At 42.3% G+C, this 22,109-nt stretch overlaps 2 protein-coding genes across 6 annotated transcripts in view; both read right to left on the bottom strand.

The window, feature by feature from the left end:
• syt8 (synaptotagmin VIII) overlaps positions 1-6,913 on the bottom strand; it is a 44,231-nt gene extending 37,318 nt beyond the window's left edge. For 4 of the 5 annotated variants that reach the window (XR_007449116.1, XM_049573376.1, XM_049573378.1 and 1 more), the window contains exon 1: positions 6,755-6,913. The gene's annotated coding sequence lies outside the window, so the exon portion shown is untranslated. Of the gene's footprint in view, positions 1-2,249; positions 2,355-6,754 lie in introns of those variants that run through there. The other variant, XM_049573377.1, reaches the window with a different exon arrangement.
• Positions 6,914-11,228: 4,315 nt separating this feature from the next.
• dldh (dihydrolipoamide dehydrogenase) lies at positions 11,229-22,102 on the bottom strand. Its single transcript, XM_049574876.1, has 14 exons — positions 21,962-22,102; positions 19,854-19,929; positions 19,376-19,455; positions 17,996-18,064; positions 17,619-17,688; positions 16,611-16,711; positions 16,383-16,526; positions 15,602-15,703; positions 15,306-15,496; positions 15,040-15,210; positions 13,910-14,099; positions 13,528-13,665; positions 12,967-13,056; positions 11,229-12,759 (listed from the first exon to the last, which is right to left on the bottom strand). Exons 1-14 carry the CDS (start codon positions 21,998-22,000, stop codon positions 12,694-12,696), a joined length of 1,527 nt encoding a protein of 508 aa, XP_049430833.1. The 5' UTR covers positions 22,001-22,102; the 3' UTR covers positions 11,229-12,693.
• Between the last annotated feature and the right edge of the window lie 7 nt (positions 22,103-22,109).

The following is a 22,109-nucleotide window of genomic DNA, read 5'->3' as shown; positions in this document are numbered from 1 at the left end:
GGAAAGAGTTTCAGTCTGCACAAATAAATACAGAGAAAGTCACACATCAGTTTCAGCTTGATGTAAAACAGGTGACGCGTTTTGGAAGCCAATACTTTGATCACCGCATTTATCTGTGACAGGCATCAGAGAAGAACGAATGAGAAGGGGAAGAGGAAGAAAAAGAAGATGAAGAACAGGGGAGGGAGATGAAGTGGAAAAAGAGGAAGAAAGATGAGGAAAAAAACACAGGAGGAGGAAGAGGAAAAGATGAAGAGGAGGAGAAGGAGACAGAAGAGAAGAAGGAATAGGAAACAGCAGAAGAAAAAGGACAAGAAGAAGAAGTAGAGGAAAAGGAGGAGGAAGAAGAGGAGGAATGTAAGTTGCGTTTCTTGAAGATGTTTCACCTCTTACCCCAGAGGCTTCTTCTGAACTGAAGTGGACGACTGAGGATCTTCACCAACAAGAAGAGGAGGAAGAAGAAGAGGAAGAAAAAGGACAAGAAGAATAAGTAGAGAAAAATGAAGATGAAGAAGAAGAGGATCAAGAGGAAGTATACCATATATGGTATCCCACAGTACCATTAAACCCATAAAACTCTCCACTGTCAGACTGAACAATCAAATCTCCTCAGCCAGAGTTTTCCTGAACGTTTCTGAACAACAGTGACGTCTGAAATCAAACATGAGAGCCGTCGAGCTCCGCTGACATGACGGAGTGAAACTCCACCATGAACAAACAGCAGCAGCAGCACATTAACCCTCCGTCTGATTCACTGTCTGATAACAACAACAAAGACTCCACACTGTTATCAGCCCGAGGAATCCTTCTGATGGAGTCAGTGGACCTGAAGGAGGCAATTATACCTCCACTGCTGTAATGCTATCAGTAACCTTAAAACACTCCCTGTGAAGGAGTGTGGAGCGGACAGAAGGTCCTAAACACGTCCTCAGTTTGTTGGGTTTTATTTAAAAATATCTATTGACCTCCATTTTCTAAAAGCAGCCCTCACACACACCAAACTGAACCAATGCACCAGACTCTGTCCAGTATGTGCGACTCCTCTACGATAGGTGGAGATATGCCCCCTTTCAGCTTGTTAGTATTGGACCTTTTTCCTGTTGACCTATTACGTCACAGACCAAACAATGGACAAACAAGTTAGCTACGGTTAGCTAGCAGCTAACTGCTACCATGGTGGACAACTTTACAGCTCTGTACATTTGGTCCGTCCAAAAAGTCACAGCTCTGGATGTAGATTTCTCCATGTTGTTACCGGCTTCTTCTTCTCTTACACATTTAATGCTATTGGACTTCCGGGTCAAAGCCCGGGGCGGAAACTGTGGAGCATGCTCAGAGCGCCTCGGCCAGTTTGGGTCTGATTGACTGTATACATGCAGGAGGAATTCAACTCCCAGTAGCATTATCCGGGTGTTAGTCCGACTGTCAGAAAGATTTAGTGCGATTTCTGTCACACTAATATGTTAACCTGTATTTTAGAAGTCTGGGTTGAGTCAACACAATTAATCCATTTTCTCTAATGTCATGTAAACGTACTGATGATGTGGACTGGTTTCAGATTTCTTCCAACGCTCGTCACTAAATTCAGTTCAGTCAGGAACACTTTAGTCAAAGAAAACTTTATTTCCATTTGCAGGATTATATTTGGCGGTATGGCTCTGTGCTGGGGCCTCTCTGCTTTTCCTCGGGCCTAAGCAGAATGCCTATTGCACACGCCTTGAAACACATGTTATTGAAGCTGTTGTGCACAGATGTACATACAGGTGGGCCTTGAGATTTTGGCTTTGATCCTGATATTTGGATCAAATGTATCCCAGTCTAACCAGAAAGCGAACACATGATGAAGATTTGATCCACATCAAAACCAATGCTCTGTTACGTGATCAAATCCAATTTCAGAATCCTTTTTGCTTTCGAACAACCCATTTTCAGGATCTGATCCTATCTGATCAGATTACTTCTGAACAACTGGGCCCAGGAAACTGTTACACCTCCAGGAAGATCCTTCATGCCCCATGGCGCACCCAAAAAATAAAATAATATCAGAAAACAAATTAAATAAAGACTTCTTTGAAAAGAGACAGAAACAGATATATCCCTCTTGAGATCATTCACAGATACGATGATATGATGAGACTTTCTGAACCTGGCCTCTGCCTTCAGCCATTCATCACATCACATATATTAACTGCACGACGCACAACACCCTCTGAGCACCTCACAAATAAAACCTGAAACATTTTACTCACTAATGACGAGGTTTTACAGAAACGTCCACGTCTCTACTCGCCAGCTGAAGTTGTTCCTGATCCGTACGGCTCGAAGTAAAAAGGGAGTCATGATGGAGAAGGAGTGTAGAGGAAGGAGGTGACGTACGAGAGAAAGAGTTTTCCTAAAAACAACAAAGTGTTTGATCAGAGAGAGGAAACGTCTCCTCCCTCCGTCTCCATCCACACTGTTTTCACTGTGAGCAGGAAAACACATCAACAGACCGACTGAAGGAGTCCAAACATTTCTGTCTCTAACACAGAGAAAGAGACAGAGGTGGAGGAAGTACTCTGATGCCACAGTGTAAAATACTCTGTTACATGTCAGTCCTGCATTCATCTTACTTTAATACTCAAGTATTAGCATCAGACTTTAAGTTGCACTAAGTACGCTCCCTGGCATTTCAGCGTGTATTGAAACGAACGTGTTGAGCATAAACGCCTCTGTGCACGCTCATAGCTGCGAACAAGGTGTCAATGTCACACCTTGCTGCAGTGACGTTAAAGTGTACTTTCAATCTTCATTAGTTCACTGTGGGCCTCACAAGTGCTGTGCCGTGAAAGGATTCACTTGTGACTCCGCACCAGTCATTTAGAACTGAAGAAGCTTCTCGGATGAGAGGCAAAACGTCTTCAAGAAACTCAAGCAGGTCCAGTTGCCTACGATACAGCACTTAAGAATACCAAGACCTCGATGACTGAGAATCTTCACCGACACACACTGTGGGCCTTTCCCTAACCGCCCCCTATGCCGTTTTAAATGTTTCCACTTTCACGCGGAGGCTCCACAACATTGTGTACCGTCCCAAACCAACTAGTGAGGAAGTGAGTTATAAAACCCTCCGACAGCGAGCCTGCGCCGATGCTGACTTACTGACCATGTGCAACGACGTGTTATGTTTGTCACAGAAGAAGCTCCGTACAAATAAAGTTCCACGCGACTAGCCCACAGATTGTAAACTGTTCAAACTAAGACATATATTTAATATTGTCACACATACTTTAACATCTTAAATGCAACATTATACAGTTGCAATCAAATATATTCAACCCCCATTGCATATTAGGCTTATTGGCAAAATATACAATTTCTCAGCTGTTTGCAATAAACAGATTACACAAGAACTGTTTAAGTAGTTCAATGAAACTAATATTACAAGGGTTTTGATCCAAATTCAACACAAAATGTTACTTTTAATGACCACTGCAGTCTCAAAATTATTCAACCTCTTCATGACGAGCATCTTCAGTACTTAGTAGAGCACCGTTTTGCTGTTATGACCTGCTGCAAACGTGATGCATAGCCAGACACCAGCTTCAGACAGCGTTCCTGAGGAATCTCAGCCCATTCCTCATGGGCAATGGCCTCCAGTTCAGTAATATTCTTGGGTGTACGTTTTGCAACCGCCTTCTTCAAATCCCACCAGAGATTTTCTATGGGGTTCAAGTCAGGCGACTGTGACGGCCACTCTAGAATCTTCCATTTCTTCTTCTGAAACCAAGCCTTGGTGGACTTTGAGGTATGCTTGGGATCATTATCCTGTCGGAAGGTCCAATGACGCCCAAGCTTCAGCTTCCTCACAGACGACATGACGTTTTTACCTAAGATTTCCTGATACTTGACTGAATCCATCGTGCCCTCCACACGCTGCGGGTTTCCAGTGCCAGAGGCAGCAAAGCAGCCCCAGAGCATCACTGAGCCACCGCCATGCTTCACTGTAGGCAGGGTGTTCTTTTCAGCATATGCTTCATTCTTCTTCCTCCAGACATACCGCTGCTCCATAGGCCCGAAAAGTTCCAGTTTTGTTTCATTGCTCCACAGAACAGAATTCTTAAACTTATATGGTTTTGAGCATATTAGAGCCGACTTTTCTTGTGCTTTTGGGTCAGTAGTGGTGTACGTCTTGGAGTTCGGGCATGGAGCCCTTCGGTGTTTAGTATGCGCCTTATTGTACAAACTGAAACCTCAGTGCCTGCTGCCACCAAGTCTTGCTGCAGGTGTTTTGCAGTCACTCGAGGGTTTTTGAACACTTGCCTCCTCAGGAATCTGCTGACAGCCGCTGACAGTTTCCTCTGTCTGCCACGTCCAGGTAGTGTAGCCACTGTTCCTTTAACTTTGAACTTGCGAACTATGCTTCCAGCTGTATCTCTAGGAACATTCAGAGCTTTTGCTGTCGTTTTGTATCCTTTTCCTTGTTTGTGCAAGGCAATGATTTCTTCTCTGAACTTTCTGGACAATTCTTTTGACTTAGCCATATTTCTAACATGCAATCAAACGTCACTCTCAACAAACTCCTAGCCAGTCCAGGTATTTATGTGTTCTGTCTCAAGCACAGCTGAACTAATGACGCCCTTGATTAGTTGCACCAGGTGTGCTTGAGACAGGGGGTGGAATAATTTTGACACTGCAGTAGTGATTAAAAGTAGCATTTTGTGTTGAATTTGGATAAAAACCATGGTAATATTAGTTTTATTAAACTATTTCAACTGTTCTTGTCTACTTTGTTTATTGCAAACAGCTGAAAAATTGTACATTTTGCCAATAAGCCTAATATGCAATGGGGGTTGAATAATTTTGATTGCAACTGTATCTACAGTCTCTATAAAACGATAGTCGTCTTTATTTAACAGTAAAATGTGACAGGAACTGTTGCAAAAACTGAGCAGCTTATAAACGTCAGAGTGAAAAACAAGAAGATGAAAACAAGAAATGTCACCAGTGAATCTCAAGGATACGTTTTTTTTCCGTTTATGTATTATTTATTTATATTAATGGCAAAAGGACTTTACACCACCAAAGTTCCAGTGAACAGCAGCACGAATCAAATCAAAGTGATTCAAATCCATATAAAGAACATAAAATGGGAGAAATGTATTTTTCTCCATGGTTACCAAACATAACGACAGCTCCTTTTTCAGCTGCACAGAGGGAAGTTTGTCCCAGAGCTTGGCGCTGTGTTTACACCCCACACTTTAATGTAAGAAGCTTCACTCAGCTGTGCAGGTGACTGCAGGTGACTGCAGGCAGAGCGGGAGTGGGTAGGGTTCGGTTTTGTAAAGGCTCGGTGACATTGCAGTTTGGTGCGATTACAGTTTAACCAGAGAGAGCAAAGACACACTGATTTTCAGGCTGCTGTTATGACTCTTGGTGTGACTGCACGCCTTTGTATGTTTTGTGACACTCTGTGTTATTTTGTCATAAATGTCGTCGGACAGTCTCTGCAGTAAAGAAAGAAGAAGGTCAGTGTAAAAACTTGAGAGCCATAAATACTCCAGTAAATGTGACGGAGTCGTCACTGCTGCGTCACCATGAAGAGAAACTGTGACCTGAAGTTTGACTGCAGAAAATAAAGTGTGTCATCGTCACACAGACAATAAATGTGACTGAAAAACAAGTTTCCTTCACTGCGTGTCCACAAACAGCCAGAAGCTGTTTACACACACACACACACACACACACACACACACGTCTTAACAAGTCTTAACCCTCAAACAGGCCTGTGAAGAAGTAAGGACTGGCCAAAATGTCCTCACTTTAAACGAAGGGAACCCTTAATGGTCACAGTCTAACAGGAAGTCAGTTAAACTTCAGGAGATCAATGTGTCCATGTAGGAAGCACAAGTGATTGTGAATCAATCAGTGACAACAGGTGCAATGGAGAGGCAAAAGCAAGACAAGCCCCAAAAAGGGAATGGTTTTACATGTGGTGTCCACAGACAGTTGCTCTCTCCTGATCCTTCTTCTCTAGTTTGGTCTTCTGCTAGTGTCCTTGGCACTACTGGTAGCATGAGGCCGTACCTGCAGCCCAGTCAGGTTGCACAGGTAGTCCATCTGCTCCAGGATGACACAAGAAGGTTTGCTGTGTCTCCCAGCACAGTCTCAAGAGCATGGAGGAGACACCAGGAGACCAGCTGTTACAGCTCAGTACTTCGTCCACTGCTGCTAATACTGAACACTGCGCAGGACATGCAAAGTTACAGAGTAAATAACAACGGGAAAAGTGTTTTCTGGGAAAAGCAAAAGAGTGCTGAGAGTAAAGAAGAAGAAAGACAGAAAATAAATGGAAGCAGAAAAACACATGGGAGAATTTGGAAGAAGAAATGGAAAGAAAAAAGAGAGATGGGATGAAGATCAAATTCAGGAAAACAGGAAAAAAGAAGTAAACGGGAAAAAACAAAAACTCATAAGAAGAGGAGGATGATGAAGGGAGGAATGAAGGAAGAAGAGATGAAAAATAAAGCAGCATAGACGCACGGACAGACGAGTGAAGTTAAACAGTGAAACTTGTGGTTGTGGTTTTTGGGATATAACCACAAAGCAAACAAGCAGCTGCAGCTCACACACTCAGACCCAGTGTCCTCGTCTGCAGACACAAACCCTTACACACTGAAACAGGACATGACACAAGAGAATAAAACTGTTCCACTGACAGAAACACAGTCGGATGAAACAGACAGAGCAGAGGAGCCGGCAGTGAAACACTGACCTGAGTGTAACGATGAGACTTTGTGTCCAGATGTTTGATTTCCTCTTATTTTAATCTCATTTCTTCTCCTTTTGTTCAGTCGGCTGTTTAATCTGTATTTTTATCTTCTGTCCTGCTGAACTTCAGTCGGCCATCTTCAGCTCTGACAGTGTGTCGACTTCAACCTGCAGCAGCCACCACACCTGCTGAGCACACACACACACACACACACACACACACACACACACACACACACACACACACACAGTAGTTCAAACAGAGGTGGAGTCGAGGCTGCTAAAATACCAGTTATTCAAATATGTGTCATCTAAGAACAACTACTTACTGAAACAAGGAGCAGGTCTGTTTGCTGTTTGCGTCTGGAGGAAATAAAGTGCCTCTTTAAAGGAACAATGAAAATCATTTGTGTAACAGTTACTCACCTGTGTGACGCTGTGTTTGTGAGGACAGCTTTGTTTTCCTCGCCTCCCTCCACGGTGAATGAGGAATGATGAAAAAAGAACAACAGTCTTGATGAGTTGAAGTCACTGGGCTCCACGTTTAAACTGTTTCACACGCTCAAACAACGTGTGCAGAATAATCCAGTTATTCAGTCGTATGCTCAGTGTTGGGCTCATGACTCTTAAAATGTAATATATTACACATTACCCTTTTCAAAAGTAATAATATTACTTTACTTATTACTCCCTGCCAACACTAATTTGTTACACTACTTACTATATTACTTTTCTGTTACACACTCGCCCCAAAATTCAGGTGTGTGCCTCTGTGTGTTAATGTCAGGGTGATCAGCGTTAAGTGTAGCTAAGGCTGGATAGCTTCTATTTACCTGAGGGTCTTTCAAAGCCTCTGCCTAAAAGATGGAGAGTCACTCATGGAGCAACATTTCATCCGCCACATATCCAACAACAAGCTCCATCACTTCTCTGTAGCTGCAGCTGTCCACCAGTAAAATCCAGGTTTGGTTTTTTAAGCCAGTGTAGAGCTACAGCCGGCCTCTGCGGCTGCAGCAGGCTCACCTTTGGTGGGTCGATTTCACCAAGGAGTGGTTTTGGTGCAAAACAAACACTTGCAATCAATTCAGAATCCTGAAAGGCCCAGTGTGACCCCTCACTAGCTACTGAAGGCCGAGGCAGACATTTTCAATTGTTCACAGGTAAGTTTTGTACTGTCAGACACCTTTACCAACACACTGGTGAAGACATTTGTTTGGTGTTTGTTCCCAGATTGGCTGAATATCTGATAATATTCCCTGAACATGGAGCTTTATGTTGTTATGAAGCTCAGCGTGAGTTCAATCAGGAAGACCTTTCTCGTGCTCACCCTTTCACATTCTCTCCATCACACTCTCACTACTCCCTCCAGTCAGCTGACTATGGTGTTCACTCCTCTAGTTATCCAGTCACACTTTGCCACGATCTCTCAGCCAATCAGGATGCCACTGCAAAATTTTAAATCTGCTCTCTCTTCTGCTGCTGTCAGCCATCATTTCAGGCAGAATCTTCACACCCTCCTCCACCCCGCTCACCTCCAGCCATTGTATCCAGAGTCCAGGACGAGGTCTCAAAGACTCATTCCTCTACTCATCCAGATCATTGGCACTTCTCCATCTTCCTCTCATCTCATCTTCACCACCTCTACCACCACCAGTGTCTAGACCCCGGGGGTGTTCCCTATTCGACTACAGATTCATCACCCTCCTTAAATCAAACCATCTCTACAGGGTCTAATCACCAAACACTTTCCACATCCTTACTCATTCATTCACATGTTAATAAATATTCTTTTACCATGAAAACTAGCCGAGGTGTTTCAGACTGCAGGTCTGAAGACATGTTTTTCACAGTGGAAACAGTTTGAGTGCGACCACCTGCAGCAGCAGTGTTCTTGTCATGTGGCCTCCCAACACAATCATAACTGAAATATTTCCAGCTGCTATGGTAAGCCTTCCCATCTTCCAAACTAGCTTGCTGCTTTGTGACGAGCCTGTGCAGTGCAACGATTAGACAGTGCGACTGTTGTCCAGTCAGTAGTCACGTGATAACAAAAGTAATATAACGAGTTGTTTGGTTTTGGAGTAACTGTGATATTATTACTGAAATATTATTGCAGTGCAGACCTCCACCAAGTAGGTGATATTCCCCCTCTGCATCAGATTTTGCAGCCTGCATCACAGTTAGGTGACTTGCATCACTATCATTATGAGGTTATATATGTCTTCACCATGGAGACACTGTGCTGTATTTATTTCCTTTTTATTTTGTACCAACACAGAATATAATATGTTTTTTTACATTTTTCACTTTCTTTTTTTCCAACACAGAACATTAATTTCAGCTTTATAAATTATAGCTGCTGCGCAGCGATGGGTCGGGTCCGGGCATTTTTAGGCAATTCTGAGCAACCTCTGGAACCTAAGACGGTCATCTACCGCTCTGAGCTAAGTGGCAAGTAGCAACTCAACAGTGGCTTCACAAACTGAGTAAGCCATTCACTGTTGTGTAGGAAAGCAGCCATCCATGCATGGAAAGGCAGATTTGAAACCACTGTAAAAAATTCAGTTATTAAGACAAAAACCTGAAAATACACATATTGCATCTAGACAGCATGGAGATGTTGGTAATTTGTTTGTAACAATGATTGATTTGCTCCATAAGTGAAAAACTGATGTTTAAAATTGCCATTTTTACATTGACTCCAATTGTTCACATTAGAGCAAAATTCAAAATGCTGTCAAAAATTCAGTTTTTGAGATAAAATTCTGAAATTTGCCACACATCATCTACCATGACTCTAGAATTTTGTCATTTTTTTCATGAACATTGAAGATTTATTTAGCAAGAATTTGCATGTATATGTTTACAGTACCGTTTACAGTCAAACATTTTGATGCACTGTAGGTTCAATTTTTGATAAATCAAAAATCTGAGAAACATAGTTTGTGTAGGACAGTCTGAAGATGCTCTGTAGCAAGTTTGGTGTCAACTGAGCAAAAATTGTGGGAGGAGATAGGTTTAAGAAGTTTTACAGTTTTTGAAAAAAAAAAACAGTGATGAACTTCATAATTTTTAATAGGTTTAAATGTACAAAAGTTTTTTCAGTATTGGGGCTACAGTTTGATGAAAGTTGTGAAGTTGTAGCACGTATGGTTGATTTGTTATGAATTTTCAAAGTTTTGAACTTTAGACGCTTGCTGTAGCGCCACCATCAGGACTATTGGCTTGAGTTTACAGCTGAGGATATCTGGCATGAGACTGGACCTTTGTGCAAAGTTTGGTGAGTTTTCACCCATGGGAAGTATGATTTCCTCGGAAGAAGAAAGAAGAAGAAGAAGAAGAAGAAGAAGAAGAAGAAGAATACCTAGGATTACAATAGTGTAATAATTACAACAATATTTAGCAAGTAGAACAAGACGTGCTTTCCGGCCACCAGATGGCGCTATCTTCACCGTCTGTAGAAATTGGACTTGCTGCTGAGGCTGTCAGACCGTAGAATTTATATATTATTTTATCCACTTTGCTTCAACCGATCTCCACCAAAATTTTATCATCTGTTCCTTGTCCCATTATCCACCTTTCCTGAACATTTCATCAAAATCCGTTCAGAACTTTTTCAGTTATTTTGCAGACAGACAGACCAACGCTGGTGGAAACATAACCTCCTTGGCAATAAAGGTATTAACAGTAGCTGTTGGATGTCAAACTGAAATAGGAACTTCACTGCTCTGTGAATAGGAGTGTAGTTTGGTCAGACCTCTCTGGATTAGAGTGTCAGACATTTTAAGTTGTTGGTTTGGTTCAGAAATCCTTTTAATTCTTATCCAAGTGTGTGTTTTCTGTTATTATTGTGGGTCTAATAACTGTCTGTGGAGTTATTCTACCACACTGAAGACAACAAAGGCCCTGGAACTGAAAGAATGGGTTCATGCAATGGTGGAAATAGCGTCTTCTGAATGTATGCTCAGTAGAATAAAAGGCGATCAGGAGAAAGGAGGATCTCCTCTGGACCGGTGATGGACTCATATCAAACTGGAATTTAAGCCTATATAATCATGAACCTGCTCTGTGAGCCTGTAGTGTGACGTATGAGGACATGTGTGTGAAATGTTATTTAACCTCCATGTTATAAAAACATGTGCCTTGTATTCCAGTATGCCCAGAGAATAATATGTGTGCCATTAACCCAGCCTTTAAAACCAGTAAAAACTTTGGTTTTTAAAAAAAAAAGGTGCAGCAAACCCAAAGTGTGATGACCTCACTGGAAGACGCAGGGTCTCATGATGTTAATGTGTCCAGTACAAACCCAATGGCACTCCCATCAGCCTCGGCTGGACTCTGTTTACTGACTGCTTGTGTTTTTACTGGACGTTTGTACAGAACATTTTGATGCCAGCACCTCTGCAGGTTTAACTTCTTAATGGATAATTTAACTTGAGCTAAAGCTCTCAGTACAAGATGTCAGTGACACGCTGCCATCTTATTCAACTGATACTGCTTTTATTGGTTTAAATGGTGAGATAAGCAAGAGCAGGCCAGAGCCAATCACAGTGAAGCAACCAGAGCAGGAAACCGTATCCAAGCAACGACCAACAGCTTCAGTTCTATTGGTCTTTAAAGGGTAAATCAACACAATGTTCGAGCGTGTTGAACGCCTGGCTCTGCACCGAGCAGGAGCCCAACTCTAAATGTACATTAACTAAAGTTATTCTTAGTGTCACTAAAACACACAGCGTGAATCCTTCAGGTCCAACGAGTTAGGCGCACTTCCTTCCTCATGAAACACAGATTTTAAGTATCTTAAACTCTGCATTGTTTACAGTCATGTCAACCAGCTTGCAGTCTCTTTCTTCGCTCTATCTCTTGGCATGTTACGGCCACCTGTAAAGGACTCACACAACCCACTCATCAAAACACCAGGGTGCTACTGCAGATCTAAAACTCCACAGTGAAGCTTTAAAACATCGACAGGAAATGCTGCGTTTCATAAATCAGAGGAAATGATTCCCACATCAAGAAAATTAAAATTAACGTTCTCTGCTGTGACACTCTCGCTATAGAGGAGTTTACACTTTGATTTTTTTAATCTTTATGTTTTGAATCAAAGCTCAATGTGCATTTACTAACTTCTTCGGAGTCGTCGACCACATCTCAGCACAAGGACTTTGCTCAGTTGTCATGACTTAAGTGTCGCTGATGAAGACTGAAGCGTGTTTGAAGGCTCTGGGAAACAAGCGAGTAAGTGCACCTTAAAAAAAGTTTCAGTTTTGAACGGTTTAGTGTTCAACTGTTCACGCTGTCATTTCTCACCTTAATGGGACTGATCTTGTTGAGAAACACTGGTTTGAGGGAACAAATGATTTAATTTAAAAAGGTTTGTCTTGAAAATGTCTTGGGTGCTTCTGATTTTCACGCTGAATATTTTGACAATCCAGGGTTGAAACGCCTGCTGTGACTCCGCTGACTGAAGCTCAACGTACTTTAATGTTTCGACCCACAAGGAGCAACTTTAAGAGTGAATAAAAGCCGCTTCAGTTTCCTGCTCTGGTTACACATCATATTTGTGGTTTTAAATTCTGTAAAAAAACAGAGAAACAAAAACACTCCCTCCTCCCTCCAACAAGAGAAAGCACAGCCCCCAGCCAAAATAATATTTATATCTCTATGTGCTGAAAATGAGTGAATAATATTCTCCTCTGGGATCTTCTCAACTATGTGTTTGGGAAACAAAAGACTGATGTGCAGTCAGCGTTTATTTACCGCCCAGACCCCCTTTTTATGGTTTTATTGAGAACATTTAAATAACATTAGAACTAAATGTGGTAGAGTTTGGATGTACACGGAGGATCCTGCAGGGGTGGATGAAGGTTTCGACGCAGAGACACACACAGCTTCCTGTTTGTCCTCGTTATGTACACTGAAGGTGCGACAGCGGCCGGCGGATCAGAAGTTGATGGCTTTGCCGAAGGAGGCGGCCAGGTTTGCTTCTCTGAAGGCCTCCGACACCGTCTGCAGGAGGAGGAGGAGGAGGAGGAGGATGAAGGGAGGGATGAAAAGGAGAAAGAGACAAGAGTGGAAAAAGGATGAAGTGAGAAGAGAGTTTGAGCCCCTTTTCTATGAAGTGCATTTAGCCTGAGCCAGTTTAAAGTAGTAGTATGAATGTTTCACTGTGTGTGTGTGTGTGTGTGTGTGTGTGTGTGTTGCAGCAGGACGTACAGGATGAGCGTGGCAGACTCTGGCGACGTCCTCACAGGAAGCACCGTACTCCATGGCCAAAGCAGCTTCGTTGATCATCTCTCCAGCGCCCTGCAGGTGATTTCAACACGTCCATCAAATCTGACATTTACTGAGAACACTGTACTTTAGGCGACGGGCAGCGTGTCTCCAGATTCTCTGGATAGTTTTGGCATCACACCAACACAGGTGTTTTTTCTTTGACTGACTGGATCTCTTCATGGTTTCACTTTGATTGCAGCTGTTTGAGCGAGACAACGTCACCTTTATCATCCATTACTACATCCAGTGTGCAGCACATTCTTCACAGACCTTTAGGGTGTTTTCACACTAACAGACTCAGAGCGGTGACTCAGCACTTTTAGCGCAAATGTGAACACTCAAAGAGAACTCAGACCCCTCTGAAACAAAACGAACTCAGACCACCTCCAGAGGTCTGAGTCCACACAGAAGGCTGAAAACACCCTAACTTTCATTCACAGCTTGTCATGTCGTGTCGTGTCGTGTCGTGTCGTGTCGTGTCATGTCATGTGTGTCTCTTACAGATCCGAGGATGTGAGCTCCCATCATCCTGTCTGTCTCCTTGTGGCTGAGGATCTTCACCATGCCGTCAGTGTCAGCGTTAGTCTTGGCTCGGCTGTTGGCTGCGAAGGGGAACTTTCCGACTTTGTACGGGACGCCCTGAGGAGGAGAGAGGAGGAGTCAGACTGTAAAACCACCGCTCGACCAAACACCACACAGAGACTAGATATCACTGAGATATCAGTTTTCCTAACAGCTTCAAACATCGTCAAATCATGCCTCTTTGAATTCCATCATCAGTTAAACAGGCCGAGCTGAGTGGTGGTGACGTCTCGCCGTTTGTAGCTGACCCCTGACGACCCCCCTTCTCCCCCTCAAACAGCCCCCCCCTCTGGACTCTCACCTCCTCTTTGAGCTGCTCCTCTGTCTTGCCCACCCAGGCCACCTCGGGGTGTGTGTAGATGACGGAGGGAACACAGTTGTAGTCGATGTGCACGGCGCCGCCAGCCATGCCCTCCACGCAGATGATGCCCTCATCCTCCGCCTTGTGGGCCAACATCGGCCCGGCAACCACGTCACCGATCGCATAGATACTGAGGGAGGAGAAAGGTGAAGGAGAGGGCGCTCAGAGTTTGTTTGTTGTTGTTGTTTGCTTCAGCAGCCTTTATTACTGAGTCACACAAGAATTAATGTTGAGACAAATGTTTATAAAATCATTTCTATTCATACGTGTTACCATTCACGTGCAGAAGAACAGGTTTTTATTGCAAGCATGTGACTAAGATTAAAATTAAAAATGATATTAATTAAACCGGTTTCTTCTTCTGCAGGTTGATGTTGGATTCCAGGACTTTTCAGTAACTTTCCATAACTTTCCTGACCTTTCAAGAGACGTTAACTGAACTTCGTTTGTAAAATGAATCTGAAAATTTAAGCAAAGAAACTAAACCAAAAGTTTTATTTATTATAATCACTTATTGCCGATTAATATGATGATGTCTCACTACAAATATCACTGTCAGCACATTTTATGCATTTCTCACGTTTTTTCACATTTTCACTTTCTTTTTTTTTTTTAATTTTTATTTATTATTTTCTATTTTACATTATATCTAAAAGTTTTATATGCCACATGTTTTTACATCCAAATTTATTTTTCGCTAACTCAGAAAGTATTTGTTGTCGTTATTGATTCCGCTTTAATCCAGTGAAGTTTACTTTTTACTTTAACGACACATTTATTTTTCAGCTGCACACATTTTGGTCTAAATTCTTCTCTAATAACCAAATTTAAAGGATTCTTATTGAAAATAAAAAGAATTATAATAAATGAAAATTAAATGAAATTAAAATTCAATTAATTAAAATTAAAAAACAAAACAAGAAAAACCTTTAAACTCTCAAAAAAGGTAATCGGCCTGTGAGATTCAGCTGCAGCTGGACTCTGGTGATGTTTAACCCTCTCATCTGTAAAAGGAGCACGATGCACTTTTCTTGTGTCTCTCACAGATGTCAGCCTGAGCTGGCTGGTACCTGGGTACTTTGGTCTGGAAGCGGCTGTTGATGGGGATGCGGCCCCTGTTGTCCAGCTCGATGCCCACAGAGTCCAGACCCAGGTCCTGGGTGAAAGGTCGTCTGCCGATACAGACGAGCAGCACGTCGCACGTCAGAGTTTCATTCTTCCCTCCGGCCGCCGCCTCCACTCTGAAACACAAACACACGCATGGTTACAAACAGCTGCTTTACATTTCACACCCTCATCCAAACAGGAAGTGAGGTTTCAGGGGTGTTTTACTCACGCCACATCGATCTTGCCGTCAGGCCTCCGGGTGGCTCCCATGACTTTGGTGCTGAGCTTGAACTTGAGGCCCTGCTTCTGCAGGATGCGCTGGAAGTTCTTGGAAATCTCCATGTCGATGCCCATGCCGCCCACGTGGCCCAGGAACTCCACCGCCGTGACTTTAGAGCCCAGACGCTGCCACACTGACCCCTGCAGGACGGGAGCACAAAGACAATTTGAATTTGTCACTCTAACTGTGGTTCTATGAAAACTGGGCTACTCATATGACAAGAAGCAAACAGACGAGATGCTGACCAGCTCCACTCCAATGACTCCGGCTCCGATCACAATCAACTCCTCTGGAACTTTCTTCAGGGACAGAGCTCCTGTCGACGACACCACGGTCTCCTCATCAATCTAAGAAACATATAGAAAATATATTAAACATGTTTAAACACAGTTACAGCTACATGCCCATTAGCCCACAGCGTCATTAACAGGTGGCTCGCTCAGTGTGTGACGTGCAGTTGGAGATAAAATATAGGCCTATATTAATGAAGGTTCATTAGTACGGTTTGTATTTCTCTGTAATGTAGCACAGTGTTAACAATGTTACTGACACTATTCTTTCTCACACCTTCAACTCAAACCACCAAAATATATCATTTCATCATTACAGCAATATCAGAAACATGCAGGAGACTAGTCCACCGATGGACCCTGATGAGGACTGTCGGTCCACCGATGGACCCTGATGAGGACTGTCGGTCCACCGATGGACCCTGATGAGGACTGTCGGTCCACCGATGGACCCTGATGAGGACTGCTGGTCCACCGATGGACCCTGATGAGGACTGTTGGTCCACTGATGGTCCACTGATGGACCCTGATGAGGACTGTTGGTCCACTGATGGACGTAAATGACGACTACTGGTCGACGAGGAAAACTCTTAGTCGGGGGCAGCCCTCGTAAAAAACTTTTATAGTTTTACTAATTCCACTTCAGATCATTATTATAATGAATTAATGCCGATTAATGTGATGATGTCACACTGTCATTACCTGCGGAGCTGTAAGGATTCAAACACAGCCGTACCTGGATCCCGGGGAAGGGCGTGACCTCAGAGCCCGTGGCGAGGAGGATGTTCTTGGTATTGATGACCTGTTCGCTGCCGTCTGCTGATACAGCCGTCACCTGGTTCTTACCAGTCACCCTCCCAAAACCGTTGACATGGGTCACCTGAGGGGAGTGATGTTCAGATTCTTAATGAGAGTGAACACCCATTAAATTAAAAACAGAGAAGAGGAAAAAAACAAGCCTGACTTTGTTCTGTTTGAATAAATGTGCGATTCCTCCGGTCAGCGCTTTGACCGCTCCGCTCTTCTGAGCCATCATCTTCTCCAGGTTCAACGAGATGCCTGAAACTGAGAGAGACAGACTTGAATCAGCGTTTTCATCCAGAGCAGGGTTTAAATATTCCTAAACAGAGAAGCAGTGTTGAGTTTTTATGCACCGTAAATCTGGAACAAACAATCAGTCAACTGCAGGTCTGCTTTTAAATCAAGGCTGAAGACTTTTCTGTTTGCCACTGCCTTTTTAAAATCAAATATTTATCAATGTCTTTTACAGCCCTTCCATTTTAGCTTGTTTACTCTTCTCTTGGCTCATTAATAACTGTTTTAGCTGTATTTAAATGTCCTCTATGATGTGTTTCTTTTGCACTCTGTCTGTAAAGCGCTTTAAACTAAATCATAATGTTTATTTACGATAACTTCCTGGGAGAAACTCCTCGTATCACGGACATAAAATCAAACGGTGCTGAGCAAACGCTTCCTCTATTAGTTAGTTTTTAGCCACATAAAAAAAAGTCCCACGTAACAAGTAAATATCAGTTTAACCCTTTGAAACCTGCAGCAACACGACTTCTCTTGTGCTGCTTTCAGACGCCTTTCACAACGATTTAAACATTTGAGCATATTTTTGCAATTTGTTTCAAAAACATGGGGAAAAGGGCACTAAGCAACTTGGTCAGAAATGTCCCACAAACTGCAAAACAAATAATAGACTTAGAAAATAATTTTTTTTAAAAACCTAGGGAATAAAGAAAAAGTCTTCCAGCCTCAGCACCTCTGGTGGACAACCTGCTCATAGTACGACCTGGGATACAGCATAATCGTACTTTCTTTTCTTTAACTGGCAGTATTATTATTATTATTATATTGTTGTTGTTGGTTTTTTAAATTAATTTGTTTTTGTTCTCATCTCCCTTTATTTGGCTTGCTTTCTGCCCTGTATTTGTGAATGTTAAAAACTCAAGAGTGGGTTTCTTACTTTCGATGCCTCTACTTTCAAAGTCCTTGCCGTGAGCCAGGTGGTACAGGTAGGAGTTGTTCAGCAGAGCCTGCAGTCACAAAATATCACAAAAGTGTTTTATGATTTTATGCATCTACGTTCAAGTAAATATTCAATTTAAAGAAAATACTATTAGTTTAAACCTGTTCATTGTTGTTTGTTTTTTAGCTCATCACACCTGAGTTACAGACCGACTCCTCTCTAAGTGACAGATACAACTCTGCAGCTTTGTGAAATCATTTCTAAATCTGCTTTGCAGGATATTTTGCTGTTAAACTACAGGATGAATCACGAAGACAAGCACTCCTTAAACTGTAGATGACACATTTTGATCAGGAAGAAAACCAGTTCATTACCTTGGAGGGGATGCAGCCGACATTCAGACACGTCCCGCCCAGCGTGAGATTTTTCTCCACACACACTGTCTGCAGAGGAAAAAGGTACAGCAGAGATCACCACACTCATGTCAACAGAGAGACCTGTCTTATTAACCATTAAAATAAACTGGAAATTAGATATTTTTCTATCAAAGGGACAGAGACAAAAAAAATGGGTAGGTGAAAAGTCTAGGAAGAAATAAACACCAGACGTTGAGCTGCCACATTATAGAGATGAAAAATACATGTTTGTAAATAAAGAAAGAGTCGACTACAGGTTGAAACTTGACTGAAATTTTGAAATGATCAAACTTCTGCTGAAACTGTTTTTAATTCTTACAAAATCCTGAGAATGATTATCCTCGTATTACATATCCTCATTTATATAACAATTTGCAGCATATACTAGGGCTGCCACCTGATGGTCGAACCAAATATTAGTCGACCAGAAAGGTCATTAGTCGGCAAGATTTCATTGGTCGCTTAGTGGCAGAAAAACAAATGTGAAACTCTATCAGGAGCTGCACCTTGTCACAGTGAATCCAAACCTGTATGACTGGAGCATGTGTGGCTTTACTTTGAAAGGACAGACACAGGAAGTGTCCACGCTCAGCAGTCAGACAGGAGTCAGGTTAATCTCCAGGGCTGGTACCTGCGGTTATTCCACAGGCTAGTTAATAACATGTCGGGCAGGAAATCCAAAGTGTGGGATCATTTTGAGAAGGTGAAGGACGAACCCAAGGTGATATGTAAACTCATCTTCATCGGTCGACTACAAACATGACGTATCATGTGAAACATGGAAGTAGCTACATGCCCATTAGCCCACAGCGTCATTAACAGGCGGCTCGCTCAGTGTGTGACGTGCACTTGGAGATAAAATATAGGCCTATATTAATGAAGGTTCATTTGCCTTTTCTGTGCCAGCTTTCGAAAGCGCAGCGGCAGGTTGCGTCTGAGGTTGCTAAGCAACCTTAACAAGCATCATATAGCCTATTTACGTGAAACCCTGAGCACAGAGCTGATCTTCTTCCAGGAGCTGTTTATAAGTGTGTAGGCCTATCGTCCGTGGGACAGATGTAAAGCTCTGGGTAGCCCTGCACTAACATGATCAACTTTTCTGTGTTTATCAGACTGAATATTTACAGAAGAAGAGAAAGATAATCTGTCGGCTGTGATTGGTTTGTAACCTGACTCCTGTCTGACTGCTGAGCGTGGACACTTCCTGTGTCTGTCCTTTCAAATTAAATTCCCACATGGTCCAGTCATATAGGTTTGGATTTATTTTGGCATGGTGCAGCTCCTGATAGAGTTTCACATTTGGTCGACGAGATTCAATATGCCCTGAAGGCAGCTTACCTTGAAGCCAAGCTGTGCGGCTTTGATGGCAGCGACGTAGCCGCCTGGACCAGAGCCTACCACTGTGACATCTGCATCGACTACAGAGAGGAAACACAGAAACTTCTATTACAAATTCAGCTCAGTTCAGCAGCTCAGAGCACAGAGATAAGCCACTGGAAAGATTTTACCCCATAGACTCCAATGCATTAAAATGATTACATACTTTTTTATACGCTAAAATTAGTGTTTTTCTTTTTCTGAAGAAATGCAGAGCATCTGTACCTGACTCGTACAACAGGTCCAAACCAGTCGGGAATTTTGTTTGTATTCAAAAACGACAAAATAATTTGTGAATGTCACAACCACTTCAACAAGTAGTTCTTGCACGAGGTCCAATGTCTGTTAAATGTGGAAACAACCACCGTACATCAGGCTAAAGTTCATAAGAGAACACACCATTAATGAAACACATGATAAGATTTACAGGTTATCTTACTTGCTGCTTTGTCAGCATAGGTTCTGACGGACACAGCTGTGGCGCCGTGCAGTTTGCAGGGAAGGTGGTGGCTCCGCTGTGAAGCAAACCAGAAGTAAGTCAGAAAAAACACGAAGCAGACAAAACAATCGAACACAAGGTCACGATACAAAACTAAACACTACAGCAAAAGGGGTGGGACAAAATTATGCAGCATGTGAGTAATGTGATTTCCCCAAATACAGTGCAACCGTTTGTCTTTTCTAAATAACTGATTGTTTATCTATCAGTGGCTTTCTCTAACTATTCTAACATTTTAAGAGTAATGATTTCAGAGACTGACAGCAGAAAAGTCAAAGTGATCAAACCAGTTCCACTTCTAACAAAAAGATATTTTTGTTGCTGGAATCCAATTCCACAATCCACAAGTATACATTTACAGTATTTTCCGGGGGAACTCTCAGACTCAACAATAGCCTGCTTGTTTTCTGTTTTGTGTATTTCTTTCACTACAATTTCCTCGTTCAGCTGCTCACATGTGAAAACAGTGAGGACAGATTTTGGAAGTCTGCAATAACGCTGTCTCTCTCTCTCCTCTCTCGCTGTGCGCACATGGGAGTCGGTGTCATCATGTGATTTTGTCATCAACCTTTGGTGATGTAAACCTACGTGAAGAAACTCCATATATGTGACCGTGTGATAGTTGTGGTATCATAACAGCCTGTCACAGGTTACAGCTGATGATTAGGTTCATTTGTATTTGGGAGCTGTTTAAATGTGTCATTAGTGGTAGAGTTGATTTAGTTGAACTTTCAATATTGAATCTGAATCTCACTCTGAGTTACTGTTGTTCACAAACTAAAGAAATGAGATCACTTAAGTTTTTACTGAATATTTGAAGGTTAACTGTAAAACTATATCACTTGTTGTGTTGCACATCTATGTTCTTAAATTAACACTATTTTTTCTTTCCTAATTTGTCATATCATCAAGAATATCATTATTCAAAAATACCCTGAAATATCATTATGGCATTTTATAGCAATATCGCCCACCTCTAATATGCATCATCAATCTGAATCTGGAATATCATTCTGCAATAAATATGCAAAGTTTGCCTCTAATATGCATTAAATAACTATATTACAAGTACATCAAAACTGTTAGTACAGTATTCGGTTACTTTCCACCACTGGTCAGATTTAAAGGCTGAAGGACAATAAATGAAACAAATATTCTCACGTTGCTTTCTTGAGTTGATTATGTACAGAAAACATTTCTTTGGCGGGACTGCCAAAGCAACTACAGAATGTCTGGGGTTCAGTGTTTTGCTCAAAGGCACTCAGCAGCAGAGATGTTGAACACTGATGTGTCATCAATCAGTGCCTCGTATCGAACCAGCAACACTTCAGTGTTTCCAGCTAAGCAGGCTGCTAATGTGCTAGCAAGCTGGCTAACAAACATGTTTATATGTTTAATTCAACTTCTCAATTAGATGAATAAACAGGGAATGATGAGTTATTTAGTTCGTGACGCTGTGAGAGGGCACAGCCTTAAACTGCTGAGCCTCTGACACATGCTGAAGTTAGATAACCACTGCTAATTCCCTTAGCATGCTAACACAGCTTGTAGGAAGAGAAACGTCAATAAACTAGTTACATATACTGCGTTTAGCATTAGCACAAACCTTTAACCTTAGCGTACACATATCACATAAAGCTAACTAGTTTTTTCTTCATTTGAAAACGACATAGTGAACTTCTTTTCCTGGAAACCACTGGTGAAACATTTAACAACAAAGTCGTAATTTTGCTTCACTGTTAGCACTTTTGTAATTTTGTTTGTGCCGAATAAAAAAGTGAAGGTTATAAAATAAGACCATGTATAAACTACATATCTAGCGGCATATTTCATCGCCAATATCCATAACAACTCTGAACTACATGTTTTTCCAGAGGGGTCTGGCGCTACTATCACACCGGACCGGGGCTGTTAGCTGCCCCGCTAGCCAGGCCCGGGCCGCGGGTCTGAAAACACCGGTATTCCCGGGACCGACAGCAGGCAGGACAAGTTAGAGGCGGATCCGGACAACTCCTGCTCGTTAATAGATTAATAATATCCGTCCTTACCGTGGCCAAGGAGCGGTATAACTGAGTCCAGCTCTGCATTTTGTCTGTGTCCCCTCACCAGATCTGTAACCTACAGCAGGCCGACCAGCCAAGGACTCCTCTCATTGCGCACGCGCAGTACCGATCCATAAAAACAGGCCTAGAAGTC

This window comes from Epinephelus fuscoguttatus, linkage group LG4 (assembly GCF_011397635.1).
Source record: "Epinephelus fuscoguttatus linkage group LG4, E.fuscoguttatus.final_Chr_v1".
Taxonomy (NCBI): Eukaryota; Metazoa; Chordata; class Actinopteri; order Perciformes; family Serranidae; genus Epinephelus; species Epinephelus fuscoguttatus.
The sequence above is the reverse complement of the archived record's forward strand: the minus strand, read 5'-3'. Positions and strand labels throughout refer to the sequence as shown.

Excerpts from the sequence above, each read along its gene's own strand:
- dldh (XM_049574876.1), bottom strand. The coding sequence starts at position 22,000 with ATGCAGAGCTGGACTCAGTTATACCGCTCCTTGGCCACG. Across the intron at positions 15,704-16,382 it reads CGCCCTTCCCCGGGATCCAG|ATTGATGAGGAGACCGTGGT; the intron begins GTACGGCTGTGT and ends TATGTTTCTTAG. Across the intron at positions 15,211-15,305 it reads GACGGCAAGATCGATGTGGC|AGTGGAGGCGGCGGCCGGAG; the intron begins GTGAGTAAAACA and ends TTTGTGTTTCAG.